The 18,763-nt window shown below is 51.4% G+C and overlaps 1 protein-coding gene across 1 annotated transcript in view; it reads right to left on the bottom strand.

The window, feature by feature from the left end:
- Positions 1–4,099, bottom strand: part of KLF13 (Kruppel like factor 13) — a 50,940-nt gene extending 46,841 nt beyond the window's left edge. The window contains exon 1 of the mRNA XM_039217192.1: positions 3,125–4,099. Coding sequence (XP_039073123.1) covers positions 3,125–3,716 — 592 coding nt within the window. The 5' untranslated portion in view covers positions 3,717–4,099. The remainder of the gene's footprint in view (positions 1–3,124) is intronic.
- Between the last annotated feature and the right edge of the window lie 14,664 nt (positions 4,100–18,763).

The following is an 18,763-nucleotide window of genomic DNA, read 5'->3' as shown; positions in this document are numbered from 1 at the left end:
GCAGGGAAAACAGGGCAGAGGCTTTCTGAAAACAATTCTTTGTGGGAACAAATAGGTAGGAATGTATTCAAGGCATCTCTGCCAAGAAAGACTGAGTGGCCATTCTGCTGGGGACCAGCCAAGCCCCACCACTCCAGACAACAAGCAGGAATCTCCTGGTGAAGGACCTGGCTTGCTCAGGGGGAAGATTTGCCCTCAGAAAGCTCTAAGTCCTTGAATGTTCACATCAAAGCCCTTCAGCCTCCAAGAAAGCACGTTCCTGATATTGCTATTCCCCAAGGCAAGACTTATTAGCAAATTCCCAGATTTAGGCTGGAAGGTCTGATTAACTAAACAATAAGTGCCTTAAAAAAAAAAAAAACCAGCTTGAGTTGCAAAAATGTTAGTGTCTTTGTTTGATCACGCGTTTGCTATAACATCAACAATTACCTAAATGTGACCAGGGTAATCAGTCCTCAGGACACTGCCACACAACTAAGCAGGCCAGGCAGCTCTGGGAGATCCTGGCTCAGGGAAGTCCAGGTCTTCTCAGAGTCAATGCTGAGACTTGTACTTCCCAAAGGGTTCTCAAGCACACAGCCTCATTTCCCACAGACCTTCCAAGTAGTCAGGCGAGACATCACCAAGTTGCAGGGAGGTCTGGGGACCTGTCCTTGGTCACAGAGCTAGACAAGAGCAATTTGTGAACTGCCTTCTTGGCTAAAGTGGTTTTGATATTCACCTTCTGCCATGAAATTGCTATAGGTGGGTGAGTTGTGGTGGTGGTGGTGGCTCCCAATGAAGTAGAGGGCCTGGCATGACCTGAACCGTTGCCAGCAGAGATACACACCCCAACCCCCAGAAAGCTGCTGGAAGCCCACAAACCAAACCACAGCTACCTCAGAACCAGGGGCTGCTGCTCAGGTTTTCCCAGGATAGCCTGGCCCCTTGGTCACCCACCATGGCCTGTGGGCTACCTTTGTCTCCTCAATGAACACTAGTTAACTGCGTTCTGCACATTTGGGGGCAGGCTGGAAACGGGCTCCCTAGATGTGCATTCCATCAGACGCTGAACCAGACTCCCTCCAGACGCGGGTTCTTGGTTCATAATCAGATTAACCTGGGGCACCTCTTAAACTGTAGTGTTTGGCAGAAGGTCAGTATTTGGAGCCTGGAAATTTACATCTCCTCCATCTGCTCCAGAGGTAGGGCCTCAAGTTTCTGCACACCTGGAGGGCAAGCCTGGTTGCCTGCTCTTAGAAACAGCATACTGCAGTCAGTGTGTGGGTTCCATCCTCTTCTGCTTGCTTCGCGTTTCAAAGAGACTGGGTTCCACCCCACTGCGGGAGGCCTGAGTTCCCACTGCCTCTGAGCAATCCTCTAGCCAAAGGGCCCGCTCAGGGGCACTACATCCTGGATCGGGTTGGGGGCTGGGAGAGCTTATCCTCCAGCTAAGGCCCCTATCCAAGCCTGCTTGGTCCGTGACAGCCAGCCCCAGCCCTCGCCCAGCCAGCCCCCGCCCAGCCAGCCCCTTCACAATTCTCGAGCCCGACTAGCGGGTTGAAAGCCACAGTTAAACTGGCTACAAAGAGTTTCCTATCCTTAAATTACCTGTCCAGTACTGGCCTCGCCCCGCCAAGTCGGTCCTCGAGCCACGCCCCATGCACTACCCCCGCCCCCGTAAACTGGGTGCTCCAGGATCCGAACCTAGTTTGGCCCCTCCTCCACGGCCACACCCACCCTGGCAGTAACGTTCCCAAACTGAACCAAACCCCCACACTAACCCCACCTCCATCTAGGTCCAAACACCCTTAATTCTGACCAAGAATAAGTAGAATGGCCCCGCCCTCATCCTCGATTCCCACCACCTGCCGCGTTATTTGGGACGGCCACAGCAAGGAACCAAAACCGCGGGGGCAGCCTCTGAGGTAAAGGTTTGTCTGAGATCCGCTGGCCTTGACACCTGCGGACCTCGATACAGCTCAGTTCCAAATTTACCAGAAGGGGGTCTTTCAGCTCTAGGGTAACAAGAGGTCAGAGTCTATTTAAAACTGTTTTTTTAACCTGCTCCAAATGTGAAAGAATTAAGTGTACCAGAAGAGTTAACGAGAACCCAGAGGAAATACACAATTCTTTCAGCCAAACTGAAAAAGAAAGGTTGCCGTCCCTGAAAACACAGTTCCCACCTTTGTGTTTAAAAAAAGAAAAACAACTACGAGGTCACGGGTCCGAGCGAAGGGAAGGGCTGCCCAGGGGTCGGGGGACAGGCGATGGTCCGCTGAGGCCGCCCGTCCCCGTGCTGGTGCCGCCCGCACGCATCCGGCACCCGGCAGGTAACAGCAGAGCCGGGAAGACGGAGGCGCACACGGACCGGCAGAGAACAGGGCGCTTCTTTCTGGGGAAAGCGCCCCCATGCCGAGGAGCCCCCGCCGGTCGGGCGCGCCCCCGCCGGCCGGATGGGCGGGGCTCCCACAAAGAGCCTCGGGCGGAGAACCGGGGCCGCCCCCAGCGTCGGCCGCCGCTGGCTCTGGTTTGGACAAATTAAACCTTAGAGCGCTGGAAAAATTACAGGAAGAGGAGAGCGAAGAATGTGCCGAGTGGCTGGAGGGAGCCCTGTCCCCGCGTGAACTTCGCCCGCCGCTCGCCCGGGCCGGGGCGGGTCCCTCCCATCCCGAGCGCGCGCCCAGCCGGCGGGGGAGGGGCCGGTAGGGGAGGGGCCGGGCGAGGGCACCCTCCCTCCCCCGCGGCCCCCGGGCGCCCCCGCCGTCTGTCTCCCCGAGCAGCGAGCGCAGCCCCCACCCAGCTCCCTCGCACCTGCCCGCACCGCCCCCCGGCCTCCGCGGGGTCTACGCCCGCAGCCCAGATGACGACATCCGCCCCCGCGGCCCCGCCCGAGAGTGCCCGGGGAGGGGGCGTGCCCGGCGGGGGCGCGGTCGCCGGGCGGGCGCCAGCTCCCAGCTCCCGGACCCGCCTCGCTCGGCGCGCGGGGTCGGCCGCGGGACCGTGTGGCGGGGGGAAGGGGCGAGGCCCCGACCGTTCCCGGCCCCACCGCCCCTAGCGCCCGGCCGGCGGCTCCGGGGGCGTGGTCCGGTGGCTTATGCTGTCCCCGTCCGCGCGCTCGGGGCGCCCGGGCGGCCCTACTGACCTGTGTGAGTTCTCAGGTGCGCCTTGAGGTGCGAGGATTTCCCGTAAACTTTCTCGCAGCCCGCGTAGTGGCACTTGTGCTTTCTCTGCGGGGATTCGAGGTCGACGCGACTTCGGCCCCGCCGGCCCCTTTGTCTGAGGCCGGGTTCGCCGCTCCCCGCCGGCCCTGGCTCCCGCTCGGGCTCCAGCCCCGCCTCGAGCTCGGCCTCGGGCTCGCTCCACGCGGGGCTGAGGGGCGCGGCCGCCGCACCTTCACCGCCGGGGCAGACGGGCTCCGGGGCGGGGGGCGGCGCAGGCGGCAGGCGGCAGGGGGTCCTCGCCTTCCGGGCCGCGGCGCCCTCTCTGCGCTCCGCCGGGGCGGGCGCCGGCGCTTGCTGGTTGAGGTCCGCCAGGATCCGCGCCACCACGAAGAGCGAGGCGCTGTCCTTGCCGTCGCGGCGCTCCTCGACGCGGGGCAGCGTGGCGGCGACAGCGGCGGCCGCGCCCTCGGGTCCGGGCTCCGGCCCTTCCCGCGGCCCGTGCACGACCGCGCGGCTCGACATGGACACGAGGCACTCGGCGGCGAAGTGGTCCACATAGGCGGCGGCTGCCATGCTGCGGGTTCCGGCCGGCGGGCCGGCGGCACTGCTGGTTGCTGCGAGTCGTCAGCGGCGCATCCGCACCCACGGCCTCCGGAGAGCGGGCGGGGGGCGGGGGCGCGGCGCGCCCTCTCCGCGGGCTGGGCTGGGCGCGCAGCCGCCTCTGCCGTCACCCGCGCGGCTCCGCGTCCGCAAGGCGCCCGCCCGGCCGGGCACCAAAGAGTGAGTGCATGGGGGGCGCGGGCCCGTGGGGTCCCCGCGCGGCGTCAGGGGCGGCCTGTCCTAAGGATGCCTAGCAGCCACGTTAGGGACTACCTCGCCAAGTCGCGGCCGCAGCCTCGCCGCGCATTGTGGCAGGCGGGACAGCCGCCGTGCGCGCCGCGGCTCGGTGTGGGCGGCCCGGCCCCGGGGGTGGGCGGAGCCGGGGCCACATCTGGACCCGACGTCAGCCCCCAGCCACATCCTGGCGGCGCAGGTTACAGGCGGCGGCGGCCGCGGGGAACTGCGCGCGCGGAGGGGGCGGGGATCCCAGAGCGCGCACCGTCAGGATACAGCGGTCGCGCGCCCGCGCCTGGGGAGAGGGCGTGGCCTGCGGCAGGGGCGGATGCCGTTGGTTCGTAGGTGGGCGGCCGGACCAATCCGAGCCGCAAGAGGGACCGGCCCGGCCTCGGGGCCTACCCTCGCCAATGGGCGTGCCCTCTTGGCCCGGGGGAGGAGGAGCGGAAATTTGAGCCGGGAGCCGGGCACGCTGACGCAGGACGTCCGAGGGCGGCGGGCCGGGGCGTGGCTGCGCGGGGGCCGCTCCCCGCCCCCCACCCCCAGGAGCGGGGAGCCCGCGGGGCATTTTCCTGCCAGTGCGTCTGTATGGTGACTGCCTGGAACCCCCGCGTGGAAGCGAGCGCTCGGCAGGGCGTCCCATTGTCCCTCCTTCCCCGCCTGTGAGGGCCGCCAGGGATGGGTGCGCCTTGGCGAGGCTCGCCTCTTCTCTTTCCTTCCAGAGCCGGGAGGCGTGTCTGCCCAGGCTGGGCGCGAGGCCGCAGGCCTGGCCTGGGGGCGGAAAAACTCCTCGTGCACCCTGCGGCGAGAGGGTTCCTGGGTGGCCGCGTCTCGGGATGCACGTCGTTCGCCCCCTCCGTGCTCTTTCTCTCTTAAACTCCGAGCTATGGTGCGGCCAGGCTGGGAGCGAGGTCACGGGTGGGGCGGGGCCTCTCCTGTAGGAAGGACCGGCCGCTCCCCAGACTGGTCCCGGGCGGCTGGGGACCCGGAGGGGACCGCGCTGAGGGTGAGCCCAGGTCCGCCGAAACCGACCTGGCCCCAGACTGGCGGTTAAGCTGACAACGTGGGTGACGTGCCCACCGCGTCCTGTGCTTGCTGGAGTGAACTACGTGCTGGTGCAGTCGGCGCCGCTGTTTAGGGAACGCGGGGCCCCTTCCTCCTCCCCGCCCCAGGCCTGCAGCCAACTTCTCTAGGCTGCCCCTCTCCCACCGCAGTGAAGGCTTCAAACGCCACCAGCTGCGAGGACCCCGCCCACCGCGCCCCACCCACCCACGGTCTGGCCCTCCCGAAGGAAATACTCTGCTGCGCCCCACCCGTGCGCACTCCTTGCCCTGGCCCTGCCAATTTGCCCTTGACTTTCACCGTCGCCCCCATCCTCCTCCCCTCGGCCCCACTGTTCTCAAGCCTAGGCCATCACTGGAGAAACCAGTACATAACTTCCTACTGCCTCAGAATCAGAATCGAGAGCAGCCACCCTGCTCCGGACCCTTGCAGGCAGCCCCTGAACCACAAGACCGAGGCCTGGGACTGCAGTCGCTAGGAGGTTCCCCTTAAAGGACGTTCGCACGTGTCAGCCAACAGCGGGTGAAGGCAGCCCAGGCACTCAAACCCTGTGTACCTGAGAAGAGGGGCGGGTGGGGCAAGGTCATCTTGAGCACAAATTAAGAACAACCATTTCTCGCCAAATTATTTTTGGGGCCTGGGTTGAAAAAACTTTCCAGGTAACGAAGAAAGAACTGAGACAGACATTCTCTGTTTTATGTTACGGTGAACGGCAAACTGGCGTGGACGACTGAGCACCCTGGGCGTCTGTAACCGAAACCCTACACTTCCCTCTCACTGATCAATTTGGTGCGCCCTGGGAAGACTATAGGGGGAGGGGAGAGGGGTGTGCTGGGATGGGCTCTGGAAGGGCATCTGGGTCAAGTCCCTCCAACAGGGTCTTTTCTTGGCAGGAAGTAATCATTCTGCCAGGCAGATTGTGTTGATGACATTTAAGAGATTTGTGTCCTGACCAAATAATGATTCAGAATGTTCCTCTAGTCCCACCACATGTCACAGTCAGTCACTTCGTTAAGGATGGAGCTGGCCCTATACCGACTTACCAGCACCCATCCCCTCTCTGTCCCTCTCCAGCCAGGGGGATTCTGTCCAGTTTTTGAGGTACCACGTCTCTCTGGTTTCTCTATGACCCTTGCTGACCTTGCACCCCAGCCGGCACACACTCCGGCCGTCCTCCCGCAAGTATGCACACTGTTCTAGGCATTGGGCCACAGCTATGGTCAAGACACCTGCCCTGGGTGAGGGGAAGCCATCCTGGGTCAAGGGTCCTCCGTGCTGACACACACCCCACCCCCATGCATAGCCTAAAGCAGTCCCTAGGCCTCTCCTGGAGTGCCCAGTGCAGCCTCCCAAAGGGATTCAGCTTCCACTGTGCCCTGTGGCATTCTGGATGCAAAACTCAGGGAATTGGCTGGCTTCTCAGGTATTTGATCATTGTTCACTGAAAGCCTCAGACCCTGCAGCCTTTACCATGTAGAAGTATCTTCCAGTATCCAGAGATACATTTCTCTTCCTCAGAGCTAGGGGTCCATGTTTTTCTTGCTAAATAGGATTTTGGCAGATGTAACTCATGTATAGACAAGGATGAGTGGGGATCAAGTGTCAGACGAAAGGAACAGAATGTACAAAAGCAGAGTAGGGAAGATCAGATGAGAACAAGTAGATGTGGGGAGACATGTCTGGGAAGTAAAGAGGTTAAAGACTGAAAAGGTGGCTGGGTTTTCTGGTAAAGGTGGTGGACTGACTCTAACTTCTGAAACAACAGCAGGTTTCTTCGTTGTAAGACAGAAGTTGGCAAGGACCGGGAGAGCAAGGGAGGATGTAACAACAACACAATTTTTTAATCTAAAATCCTTAGCAGACCAGAGTACATGAAAATCTCAAAATGATAGCCAGGAAAGAAAGCCAAGAACAAACTGGAATCTCCAGAAGTTTCACGAAACGGGTAGCACCAGGCACCTCTGGACATGACTGTGAATGAGGAGCTAAAATAAGAATAAGGCTGGGGCGCCTGGGGGGGCTCAGTGGGTTAAGCATCTGACTTCCTCTCAGGTCATGATCTCATGGTTTGTGGCTTTGAGCCCCACATCAGGCTCTGTGCTGACAGCTCAGAGCCTGGAGCCTGCTTCAGATTCTGTGTCTCTCTTTCTCTCTTTGCCCCTCCCCCATTCATGCTCTGTTTCTCTCTGTCTCAATAATAAATAAACATAAAAAATTTTAAAGAATAAGGCTGAAAGACTGATTAAGAAGAATTGAGTTCCCCAGGTCCCCTCCCTAATTCTGTGTGACCTACCCTGTCCTGACAAAATGCTGGATTATTATTATCTAAAGAACGTAAAAGGGAGCATCTTGGTTGGGAGACACTAGGCACAACTGACAGCTTATGAACAAAGAGATTAAATAAACATGTAAATACTGGATACTGAGACCAAAGTCTGCCGCATTTTGGGGATTTCAGATTACAGGAGCCAGGAGACAAAGGGTCTTTTCTGGGGCATCAGATCAGGCCAAGGGGAACACCTAAACTTTCTGATATCTATGGTTGTCCAACTAAGCCAGAACACCCAAAGGAAAGGCTACTGTTAATGAGCCCCACGCATGTGTACAAGAGTTTCTAATCAGTCTTTCACAGACCGCCAAAGCTGACCTGGCATCTCAGGAAAGCCTTGCATCATAAAATCTAAAGCCCCAGTGGAATTTCTGTAAAGCAACTTGGAAGAAACAGAGACTAACAGAGAGAAGTACACGTTAACATAAGTACTAGTAATGTCATCAGAGAAGTTAAGATATCACAACCCATGAAGGCAGGATACATATAAAGAAACATTCAGAGAACTGTTCAGAGAAATAAGCAAAAACATCTCTTGGAAGTTGAAAATAAGATATCAGAAAGGAAAAAAAAACCTTCAAGAGTGGGAATGAAAAGCACAGTTGAGGAAATCCTTGTGAAAATAGAACAAAAAAGAACCCCCAAAATTGGAAATAGAGAAAAAAAATTAGAAGACCATACAGTTCCTGTATGCTAACTAAACTGGATGCAAATTTTAAAAATAATAATAATAATAATAAAAGACCATGCAGAAAGTCCATTGATCAAATAATAGGAACCCCAAAAGAATGATCAAAGAAAACACAGGGAGTGGGCAGAGTCATCAACAAATTAATCCAAGAAAAGTCTTCACTACTGAAGAATGTGTATTGAAAGAATGCACAGGGAGCCCAGCACAGTGGGAAAAAATAGCCCTACCCCAAAGCAGATCTCTGTTGAAATTCAGAATAATGGGGACAGAAAGTATCCTGACAATAGAAGCAGCTCACATAGAGACTGTCAGGAGTCAGAATGGCTGTGGGCTTCTCCATAAGTAGAAGTGAGAAGGCAATGGGCAAAGCCTTGGGAAATCTAAAGTAAAATTATCTTTGTCTTCATCCAGAAAAAGGACAAACCAAGTGTTTTCAGATGCACGAGATCTCCATGCCTCCTTTCTCATTGTAGGAAGCTACCAGTGATAACAATTCTTCCAAAATGAAGACTTCAACTAATGAAGAAGGACACATGCAGTCCAGGAAGCAGGCAATCCCCACAGGAGGGAGGAGAGGCACAGAGAGCTACCAGGCCAAGCTGGAACAGATCAGAAGCTCTGGGGACATCTCTTCACAAGGTAAAAGAGAATCCATGTAGCAGTCAGGAGAGGCTGGGCTGGGCTGCAGTGCAAGCAACCTGCAAATCTCCAAGGCTTATTTCTCACCATGCTGTGAGTCCATAGTGAGGCACTCAGGGACAGGTAGGCTGATGAATCAGCCTCTGTCTAGAACAGCATCATGGCAGACTGAGATTGACAGTGAGAGCACTGACCCAGACGTGTCACTCATGCTTCTTTCCCACACACAAAATCTACTGTCCCCCACCCTAAGTGGGCCTGACCCATTTAAAAAAATTTTTTTAATGTTTTATTTATTTCTGAGAGAGAGAGAGAGATAGAGAGAGAGAGAGGGACAGTGTGAGCAGGGGAGGGGCAGAGAGAGAGGGAGACACAGAATCCGAAGCAGGCTCCAGGCTCTGAGCTGTCAGCACAGAGCCTGACGCAGGGCTCGAACCCATGAACCGTGAGATCATGACCTGAGCCAAAGTCGGACACTTAACCAACTGAGCCACCCAGGTGCCCCTTTAAGAGCATTTTAAATCTGGATCTGGAGGTCAAGGATAGGGAAATCCAAAAAATGAAAGGGTTTCGAGGTGAAGGAGACTCTGCAGGGTCCAGTTCCATAAGAGACTCAGTGGTTTTCTCATGTGTGTGGTTCATGTGTCTGGCTCATTTGGTTCTTCTTAGTCTAGAAACCTATGACCTGAAGATAAGTTGTCTGTACCCTGCATAACCACCCCACCACTAGCTCCAATACGCAATCCCAATGCACAGCGGTAGAAAGGAACAGGATAACACAACAAACAGCCTAATTCATAAAGCAGAGGAGTGGGGGAGGCCCAGTAGATGGTGTCCATAGCAATCCTAAACTCTGGCTAGGCAGATATTTTCTCCTACTCCAGAGTGAGGATATTCCTGGAATCATCCCAATCCCACTGTCTGGGAAGGCCTGGCTAGTCACTGCTCTTTGGAGTCCTGCTTTACCCTTAGGGGTTTTCTTCATCATCATCTTCCTCTTCTGCACTGATGTGGGGTGGGGCATTGGAAATACACCTTCCTTGGGGGCTAGGCAATTCCCAGCCCACTTCCATCTGTAGAAGGTTGGAGATTAAGGGTAATCATAAATTCCATCCACAAAGTCTATCAGTCCTTGTACCTGGTTTCTTTGGCACTACTAGTTTCTCTCAAAAATGTAGTTGATTTCTCTTCTTTTTATTCTTAAACTATTATATTTTGAGAATATTTTCTCCTTTTTAAATTATTTTTATGTTTGTTTATTTTTGAGACAGAGAGAAACACAGCATGAGTGGAGGAGAGGCAGAGAGAGAGGGAGACACAGAATCTGAAGCAGGCTCAAGGCTCTGGGCTGTTAGCACAAAGCCTCACGTGAGGCTTGAACCCACAAACTGTGAGATCATAACCTGAGCCAAAGTCCAACACTTAACTGACTGAGCCACCCAGGTGCCCTGAGAATATTTTCAACAGAACATTGATGTAAACATGAGAAGAAAAGAAATATAGTCTATGCCTGTCATTTAAAAATAGAACAGATGTGAGAGGCATTTTAGATATGATTTAAAATACGTAGCTCTAGAGCAAACAGTTATGTTTTTACCATTTTAATCCATATAAAAACACAATTGATGGCTACATGTCTCTTTGGTAAAAATATTATAACCAAGGAAGAATTTGAAATGTTCTGCAATGACAATAAAAAAGTAACTGTAGATGGTGTATTTATACAGCATAAGATGCATATTTAAAGGCTTTTAAATGTTTGTTTATTTTTGAGAGAGAGACAGAACATGAGCAGAGGAGGAGACAGAATCTGAAGCAGGCTCCGAGCTGTCAGCACAAAGCCCAACATAGGGCTCAAACTCAGGAACCACAAGATCATGACCTGAGCTAAAGTTGGATGGTTAACCAAGTGAGCCACCCAGGTGGTCCTAAAGGTTTTCGAATGCCTTAAGACCTGAGAACACTAAAGATACAGAGGGACATTATCACCGTCAAAGTCGTAGTTCTGTAAATGTTATTTCTCCATGGTTTCACTAAGGTGTATGAATATTTTAATTTTTATTTCTTCCTGCTGTGTCCTCCTTATCTGTGGTGTGTCTCATGACTGTTCTGGACAGTCTCTTGTAGTAGCTTTCCTCGGCTACTTAGATACCCCTGGTCAACACTTGGGTACATTGAGTGGCCTGGCAGCTGGGACTCCACAGCTGAGGCATTCAGACACACATCAAAAGGCTGAACTTCATAGGCACCTGGGTGGTTCAGTTGGTTAAGCGTCCAACTTTAGCTCAGGTCATGGTTTCCTAGTTCATGAGTTCAAACCCTGTGTCTGGCTCTGTGCTGACAGCTCAGAGCCTGGATTCTGTATCTCCCTTTCTCTCTTCCCTGCTCTGTCTCTGTCTCTCTCAATAATAAATAAACATTAAAAATAAAAAAAAACTAAAGTCTGAACTTCATTGATTTTTTAAAGATAAAAATGTTCTCATTTTAAATATGACTAACTGATTAAATTAAATGTAGTTAACTTCTTACCTAATCTATTTGATTCCAGTTAGCTTCTTTGTTGATAGCTGCTTTCACAGTTCTTTTTAATACATGCTTTTCTCTCTCAACTTAATTGCAGGTCCTTTGAGCCTCTTGATCTTTGACTGACGGTAGAATGACACCCTTAAGTCTCTTTTCCCTGGTTCTTCCAAGTTATCCCTGGTGGCAACTTAACAAATATCCTACCATTGGATACATGATGGCCAACACTTAAGCAGATGCTACAAATATTTTTTGTTGCAGCAGCAATGCCTCAAGGGTTGGCTGGGGAACTACTCTGGTGGGTGATCACCCTCACCCCAGCATCCAGATTAGTGGGGCAGCCATTCTCTGGAACATTGACAATCCCTTCTGTTCATAATGGTCATAAGGACCATCCTACCCAGGGAGCCAGGTGCAGACTCACCATGTCCCCAGAAGGCAAGGAGCTGAGCTATTCAGCGAAGCATTAATAGTTTCCACAAAACCTGTGACTTCTACAAAATGTGACTTCTGAGGCTATTGAGAAAAGTGACAGAGAGTTTGGGGTTGACTTAATGGTTAGCAGATAGAAAGCTAAATGAACAGAAAAGAAGACAATACAGAGCTCCAAAGAAAACAAAAAGAAAGTCTATTGTAGTTGATCGCTTGGGCTCAGTTACAGGGGACGTTTTCATAATGAAAGTAACAAACATGGAGCACTGATCTAATTAACTGTGTACGTTACTATAGTGGGGCCTTTTGAGGAGTGCACGTGGGCACAGGAGGCAAGACAAAAGGAAGCTATGCCCACATCTACATATGGGGAGATAACCAACAGCACCCCAAACTGAAACTCCAAGAGGTAGCAATGTGATCATGCTGTGGTAGATGGAGTTCCAAGATGGCCCCAACATTCCAGCCCCTAGTCTACACATACCTCCTCCCATGTAGTCAAACACTGATGCAGGTATTTCTGTGAAGGCATTCTATAGCTGTGATTAAGGCCCAAATTGGCCGACTTTAAGTTGGGGATGTTATCTGGCGGGCCTGACCCAGTCACATGACTCCTTTCATCTGGGTCTAGAAGTCAGAGATGAAGGTCAGAGAGGAAGCATGAGAGGGATTTGAGGTGGGGGATATTTTGTGTTGCTGATATAGAGGAGAGGCTGTGTGGCAAGGAACCTGGGTGGCTGTGAGTGGCCTCCAGATGACAGCCAACTGGAACTGGGGACCTCATCCCTATGACCATAAAGAAAAGAGTTCAAACACAATCATGTGAACTTGCAAGAGAGCCCTGGGCTCCAGAGGAGACTATGGCCTGGGTGATACCTTGATTTTAGCCTCATGAGAACCTGAGCAGAAAACCCAGCTGCACCATCCCTGGGCTTCTGACCTATAGACCTGCCAGATCATACATGGATGGTTAAAGCTGCTAAGCTTGTGGTAATTTGTTACACGGTAGAAAACTCATAGACATCCCATCTGAGTTACAGAAATCATCAGGGAAAAGAGGCAAGAGGGATTGCCTCTGGGCTGGGGTAAGGAAGGAAGGGAAGTTGAAGGCTGCTGTGTTTCATAACAAACCCCGCACCTTTAAAGTATCCACATGTATAACTTTGTTGTAAAGAATAATCACAGTTAAAAGATGTATCAGAGACTACTAGCACCCAGCTGCTACAGACTGAATGCTTGTGTTCCTCCCTGCCAAATTCATATGTTGAAATCTACCCCCCACCCACACCCCATGGGAAGGTAGTAGAAGTCTGGGCCTTTGGGAGATGATTAGATCATGAGGGTGGAGCCCCTGTGAATGGGATTAGCGCCCTTACAAAAGAGACCCCAGAGAGCTCCTTTGCCCCTTCTGTGTTGTGAGGACACAGTGCTTTGTGAAGTTCCTATCTGTGAACCAGGAAGTGGGTTCTCACAAGACATCAAACAGACTAAGACACCGACAAGATCCATCTCCAATTTCTATTGCAGTGCCTGACCATGTTCCCCACACCCCTGTGCCATTGACCAGGTAACCGAGTTCTCCGTGTGGGAGTGGGAGTGGAGGGCTATGGGGTTGCCTCTGTACTGGGGCTTTTAAGAGAGTGGGTTTCTGTCCTGCCTGTTCTCTTTCCCCAACTGCCAACTGGATGATTATGGAAGGAAAGCCCTTGGAGATGATGGAGCCCCCAAGTAGAAGAGGCCAGAACCCAGAAATTGGGCCAAAAGTGCTTTCCTGGATGGCCACTATATTTGAGCCACAACAATTCAGGGCCCACCTATTACTGGAGTTTAGCTCACCTTAGCTAATATAAAAGTGGAAGTGAGAGCAAGGGATGGAGAAAAAACAAGAAAACAAGGTGTAGGACAAAGGGGGCTTGGTCCCAGGCAAAGCGAGCATTGTGCTTTGTTCTACTGTGTTATTCTCTAGGGTTGACTTCTTGGCACAGCCAGGATGTGGGGTGCCAGCTCTGGGCATCATCTTCTTTACTCCTCCTTCCCACGGCAGGTACTGCCTCTAAGTTCTGCATCTACTCACGGGTCCTGGCCTGAAGCCAGGCTGAGGGTGGCTGGGGTTTATCCAAGACCATCTCATGATACCCTGATGCCTGGTGCCTGGTCCTCATAGAAGGCAAAGTGTCCTCTTCATCCAGCCCAGGGGCAACTAGTAGGCTCTCACCTGCCCCTGTCTCCTGACTTAATCACAGCATCATAAAGAATTGCTTGCCCCAAGGAGGACTTTGACTCCGAGGGTTTGCAGCCCTCAAGTCTGACCATTTCAGAGTTGGATGGTTGGATGAGAAACTTCTGACCAAAACCCTCATCACAGTCACTGATGGCATAATGAGTGAAAAGGAAAACAAGCCATTCTCTGTTGTATGACTTGGGGGCGGGGTAGAAAACCCTTTTCATGTGCCATTTCCCAGTGGTCCTGGAGTACAAAATAATTCATCAGGTCCTAAATGATGAAAGCTGACTTCACATCTGGTGCACGCTTACATGGTGAAAGATTAAAACCAGAAATGCTTCTGAGACCAGCCCTCGAAAGACCGAAGAGATATCTACAGTGTCTGCAACAAATGTAGGAGGAAAGCATGTTAAAATGATGGATGGTCCCTTCCAGGCTTACTGGAGCAGATGGCTCCCACTCCTAAACATGGCAACTGACATGGGATCCCGCTTTCCTTCCCGATAATCTGGGAGGATCTCTGTTTGCCATGATAATTGCCTGTTTTGTGTGCCTCTTCCCAATCTCACCCCTTGGTCACCTGCTACTCATAATTTGTGATTGTCTCCCTGGGTAGGTGCTCAGGATCAAATGCTGCGTTTCCTCCTTTTGACTTAACTCTGAGATTCCTGCCAAACCTCGGTCAGTAATAAGCCCCAAACTTTGGGAACACTTTAAGAGAGCCCCTGATCCATTGACACACGTGGAAATGCTATAAGGAAGGTGCCATTTCTTCCCATTTCACGGGTAAGAAATCTGAGCCTCAGTCAGCCTAAGAGACTTCCCCCAGGCCATACACAGCAAGATGCAGAGCCTAGCTGGGATTTTTTCCCCTTCACGTTGGTGCCTCCATTCCCCTTCCTAGCCAGGTAATTAACGTGGGGATTTATCAAATCAATTAAATCAGAGCAAGGCTGGTACATTCTGGACTCTGATGGAAATCCTGTCTAATGAGTATTCCCATTAATGGGATTGAGAGGATTTGCAATGGACAATATAGGATAAGACTGTCTTTAATTCTTGGCTGTTTGCATGTAGGACTTAGTGAAGAACGGAAGGATGGTGAGGTTTAGCTGATAGTATACAAATACTATCAGAAGTATTCTTAAAAGAATTAAGAAGTATTCTTAAGTATTAAGTATAATAAAAGAAGCAGTGTTCTTTTATGTTAGTGCCCAAGATAATATTACTTAGGCATCATAAAATCACAGAAAGGGGGGCTGGAAACAGTCTGCTGGGTCATGCCCACCTGATTCACAGTCAGGGGAGCTTTTTAGTATGGGCACATGGGGTCTGTTGTCACCTTCATGGGGGTGGGGAGGGCAGGGAACATCCATCCATCCATTGTCCACACCTGCCACACCTGTTGGCTTTCTGGGCTTTGGGTTTCCTATGTAGGATAGTGTACCAAAGAGAGTCAGTAGTGATCACACCTGGTTTTTTAGTTAAATTAGTTGATTTAAAATATTTTCAAAATGTTGTATGAGTTGGTTCTTTCTGTGCAAGTCTCTTTGAACTGGAGCTTCTGGATCTGATATTTGGTATGAAACTTCTTTCACAGGTAAAGCAGAGGGCTGTACAACCAGGGCTATATTGATTTTCCAAGAAAAGAAAAAAAAAGAAATGTTTTCTGCTCCCAAGGAAAAGGAAAGAAGTTGAAAATGAATTAGTTTTAATCTCATCACAGGTAACTCAAGGACAGCCAAGAGGCTGCCATCTCTGACTGGAAATCATTTCCCAGAAGTCCATAAGTAGTTTCAGGAAATTGCTGACTAGGGGCTCTCTGAGCGGTCGGCCTTGGGTCTGGTGGGTGACCATGAGGGAGTCCCTCTGAAGGCTCCTCTCCAAGTGGAGCAGGAGGCCCCAGCCCTGAGCTAGCCGTGGGGTCACTTACTGGAAGTGCTCTACTCCACCTGCCTGCTGTGACCAGTGCCTCAGGTACCTTAGGAAACAGGTGCCCATTGAATGGGGGAATTCTTCAGCCACATTCTGTTGTCTCCTTGAAGTCCCTCCTTGATGACTGTTATCTACCTATGTGTCATTATGAAGCAGTAACTCTGGGACTGAGAAGGCTTGACTCTCACTCTGTAGTCTGGACCCCCAGGCTGGCCGAGAGTGGGATAGACAGGTGGGCAGCCCATTTTTTGCAGACCCATTCAGGAGGTGAACACATGCTTCCAGCCACAGCACCCCCACCGTGTGCTGGTGACACAGAGGTCCAGATGGTGTGGGAGCTGCTACTGCCCTTGAGGGGAGGCCTGTAGAATTATCCAGGAGGGACCAAGATGCCCTGAGCCTCCAGGACACTGACCAGCTAAAGGGGGCAACAGACATTGTTGCAATAGCACAAGGCAGTTTTAAATATTGCTACAGTGTTGTTGCGGTTTTCTTTTCTTTTCTTTTCTTTTTTTTTTTCAATGGCCTCAAAGTTTTTGATACTTCTCCCATTGGATCCAGGCAGCTCTTGACTGCTTTAACGCATATGGTAGAGAGAAAGGGAAGGTATGTGTAAAAGGCAGCCAGCTTCCACCCAGTTCTCCTGAAGGGTACTTTCATGTGCTCCCTCTTGGAGCCCTGAGCTTCCATAGGAGAAATCCAGCTGCCCTGACCTGGATTGGGATCCCCACCGCAGTTTCAGGCATGTCAGTGAAGAAGCATCTGGGCAGCGGACCCTCAGGTCCTCCAAGCCTTCTAGACCTTCTAGCTGAGGCCCCAAGCATCAGTGAAGCAGAAACAAACCTTCCCTTCCAGGACCCATCAAAATTCTTAATCCACAAAAGCAACAGTTGTTGCTTTAGGGCATTGTGTTGGGGGTTGTTTGTCACATGGCAATGGCAAACAGAACAAACATAGTTTCTTTAAACCAAGAAATGACTGGCCTAGTGCTCAAAGAAAAATGATCTCTCTCAATCCTGGGAGGACCGAGGATGGGAGTCTTAGGTCTGAGGACTGGTCTCTATGGGTCAGCTAATCAAGGGGACTTACTCTATGTTTGACTGATGGACTCACCTGAGACTTCCCTGGTGTTCATAGCTGTCTGGTAGGTGCACTCAGGGACCCCAAGTGGCATGCTCCCTGCCTTCTCAGAGCCTTCTCTGACATGATGGGTGAAGGCTGTTCTGGACACTCCCCTCCATGCCACCCTTCTGTCTGGCACACGACGCATTTGGGGTCCTTGCAGCCCAGCCTTGTTCTCAGGAGAGGGACTGGGGACTATGGCCATCCTAGGCCTGGCCCCTCTGACACATCCTCCAAAATTGCACATTTCCACAGCTTCCTTATTATAACATTATTTAATCTGAAAAACACTGAAAGCCTGATCATTGCTGTTTTCTCCAGGGAAAGAAACTTTGCTCGTTTCTGCTATCTCTTCCATGTACAGACCAGTTTTTTCTATTTACTCGTTGTGATGGCCATTGCTAATCATTACTGTGTCGATCAGCTATTGCTACATAACAAGATATCCCCAAACTCAAAGGTTCAAAAGAACAATAAACATTTACTGTGATTCATAGTGTGTGTGGATTTGGGAATGGCTAAGCTGGGGGAGTCTGGTTTGGGGTCTCTCTCATGAGTCTGCAGTCATGATATTGGCTGGGACTGCAGTCATCCAAAGGCCTGATTGGGGATGGAGAATCTGCTTCTTGCTGGTTCGCTCACGTGGCCAACAGCTGTTTGTGGGAAGCCTCCATTCCTTTTCACTTGGTCTTTTCCATGGAGTTGCTGGAGTGTCCCTACCACATAGCAGCTGGCTTCCCCGGCCTAGAGTAAGAGATCTAGAGAGAGACCCAAGTGTCAGCTATCCTTTTTCTGACCTAGCCTCAGAAGCCACATAGTATCACTTCTGCTACTAATCATTGGCTCTTCTGAGACTTGCTATGTATGGCCCATAGCATTCAAAGTGGGGAGAAGAGTGGGGATTAAGCTCTACCTTTGGAAAGAAGAAATGTCCAAAAATTTGGAGACATATTTGGAAAACACCATTCAGTGTCCATTATCCTCTCTTTCTACAATTTTATGCTAAGCAGTGAGATACCTAGCTAAAAGATTACATTTCTAAGCCTCCCCTGAAGCAAATGGAGATTAGTGAGATATAAGCAGAAGTTGTTGGGTGAGGCTTGCCAAAAGCTTTTTAAGAATGGGAAGAAACAGCTGGCATTAGCCCTATGCCTCTTCCTCTTGTTGACTGCTTGAGATACAAATGTGATGGCTAGTTCTGCAGTGGCCATTTTGTGAATATGCAGCAATCCCATATGACTGGAAGGCATATGCTAAAAACCAAAGGAAAAACTGAATGGAGCCTGAGTCCCTAGTGACATCATGAAAACTCCCATAACTGACTTGAACTGTCTAACACTGAACTTCTTTTACAGGGATGGGAACTAGTAGTTCTTGATATTTATACCAGATTTACTAACAGATGAACACAGATCCTAACTGATAAATTTATCATTGTTCTTTCTTCCAACCTAGCTTGCATAGGACTCATCATTGTATATCTGGATCCTCTTCCTACATAATGTTCTTTGGCAAATGGGCTGGTTTTCTGGTTGTCTGTAAGTTAAGTTCTTGAAGGAATGGATTGACAACAATCCATTTGGACACCACCTCTCATGTCAGACTCAGTCATAGGCCTGATGAGGATGGGGAACTTTGGGGATTGGTCCCACTCTTGATCCAGCTGCCTGTGGCCTGTGGGGATAGGTAGCATTGTGCTGATGTCTGCCTAGAGAAGAGGGCTTGGGGTGAGCAGGGAGAGGCTGTGCTCCATTGTGGAGACAGAGGCTGCATGAGGGGTGCTCTGAGTCTCCCAGCATGTGAAAGGTCTGGGTCTGTTGCAGCAGGAA

Source organism: Hyaena hyaena, unplaced genomic scaffold (genome assembly GCF_003009895.1).
Source record: "Hyaena hyaena isolate Hyena2069 unplaced genomic scaffold, ASM300989v1 scaffold_670, whole genome shotgun sequence".
Lineage (NCBI taxonomy): Eukaryota > Metazoa > Chordata > Mammalia > Carnivora > Hyaenidae > Hyaena > Hyaena hyaena.
Note: the sequence above shows the minus strand (reverse complement) of the source record. Positions and strands in the feature narration are given on the sequence as shown.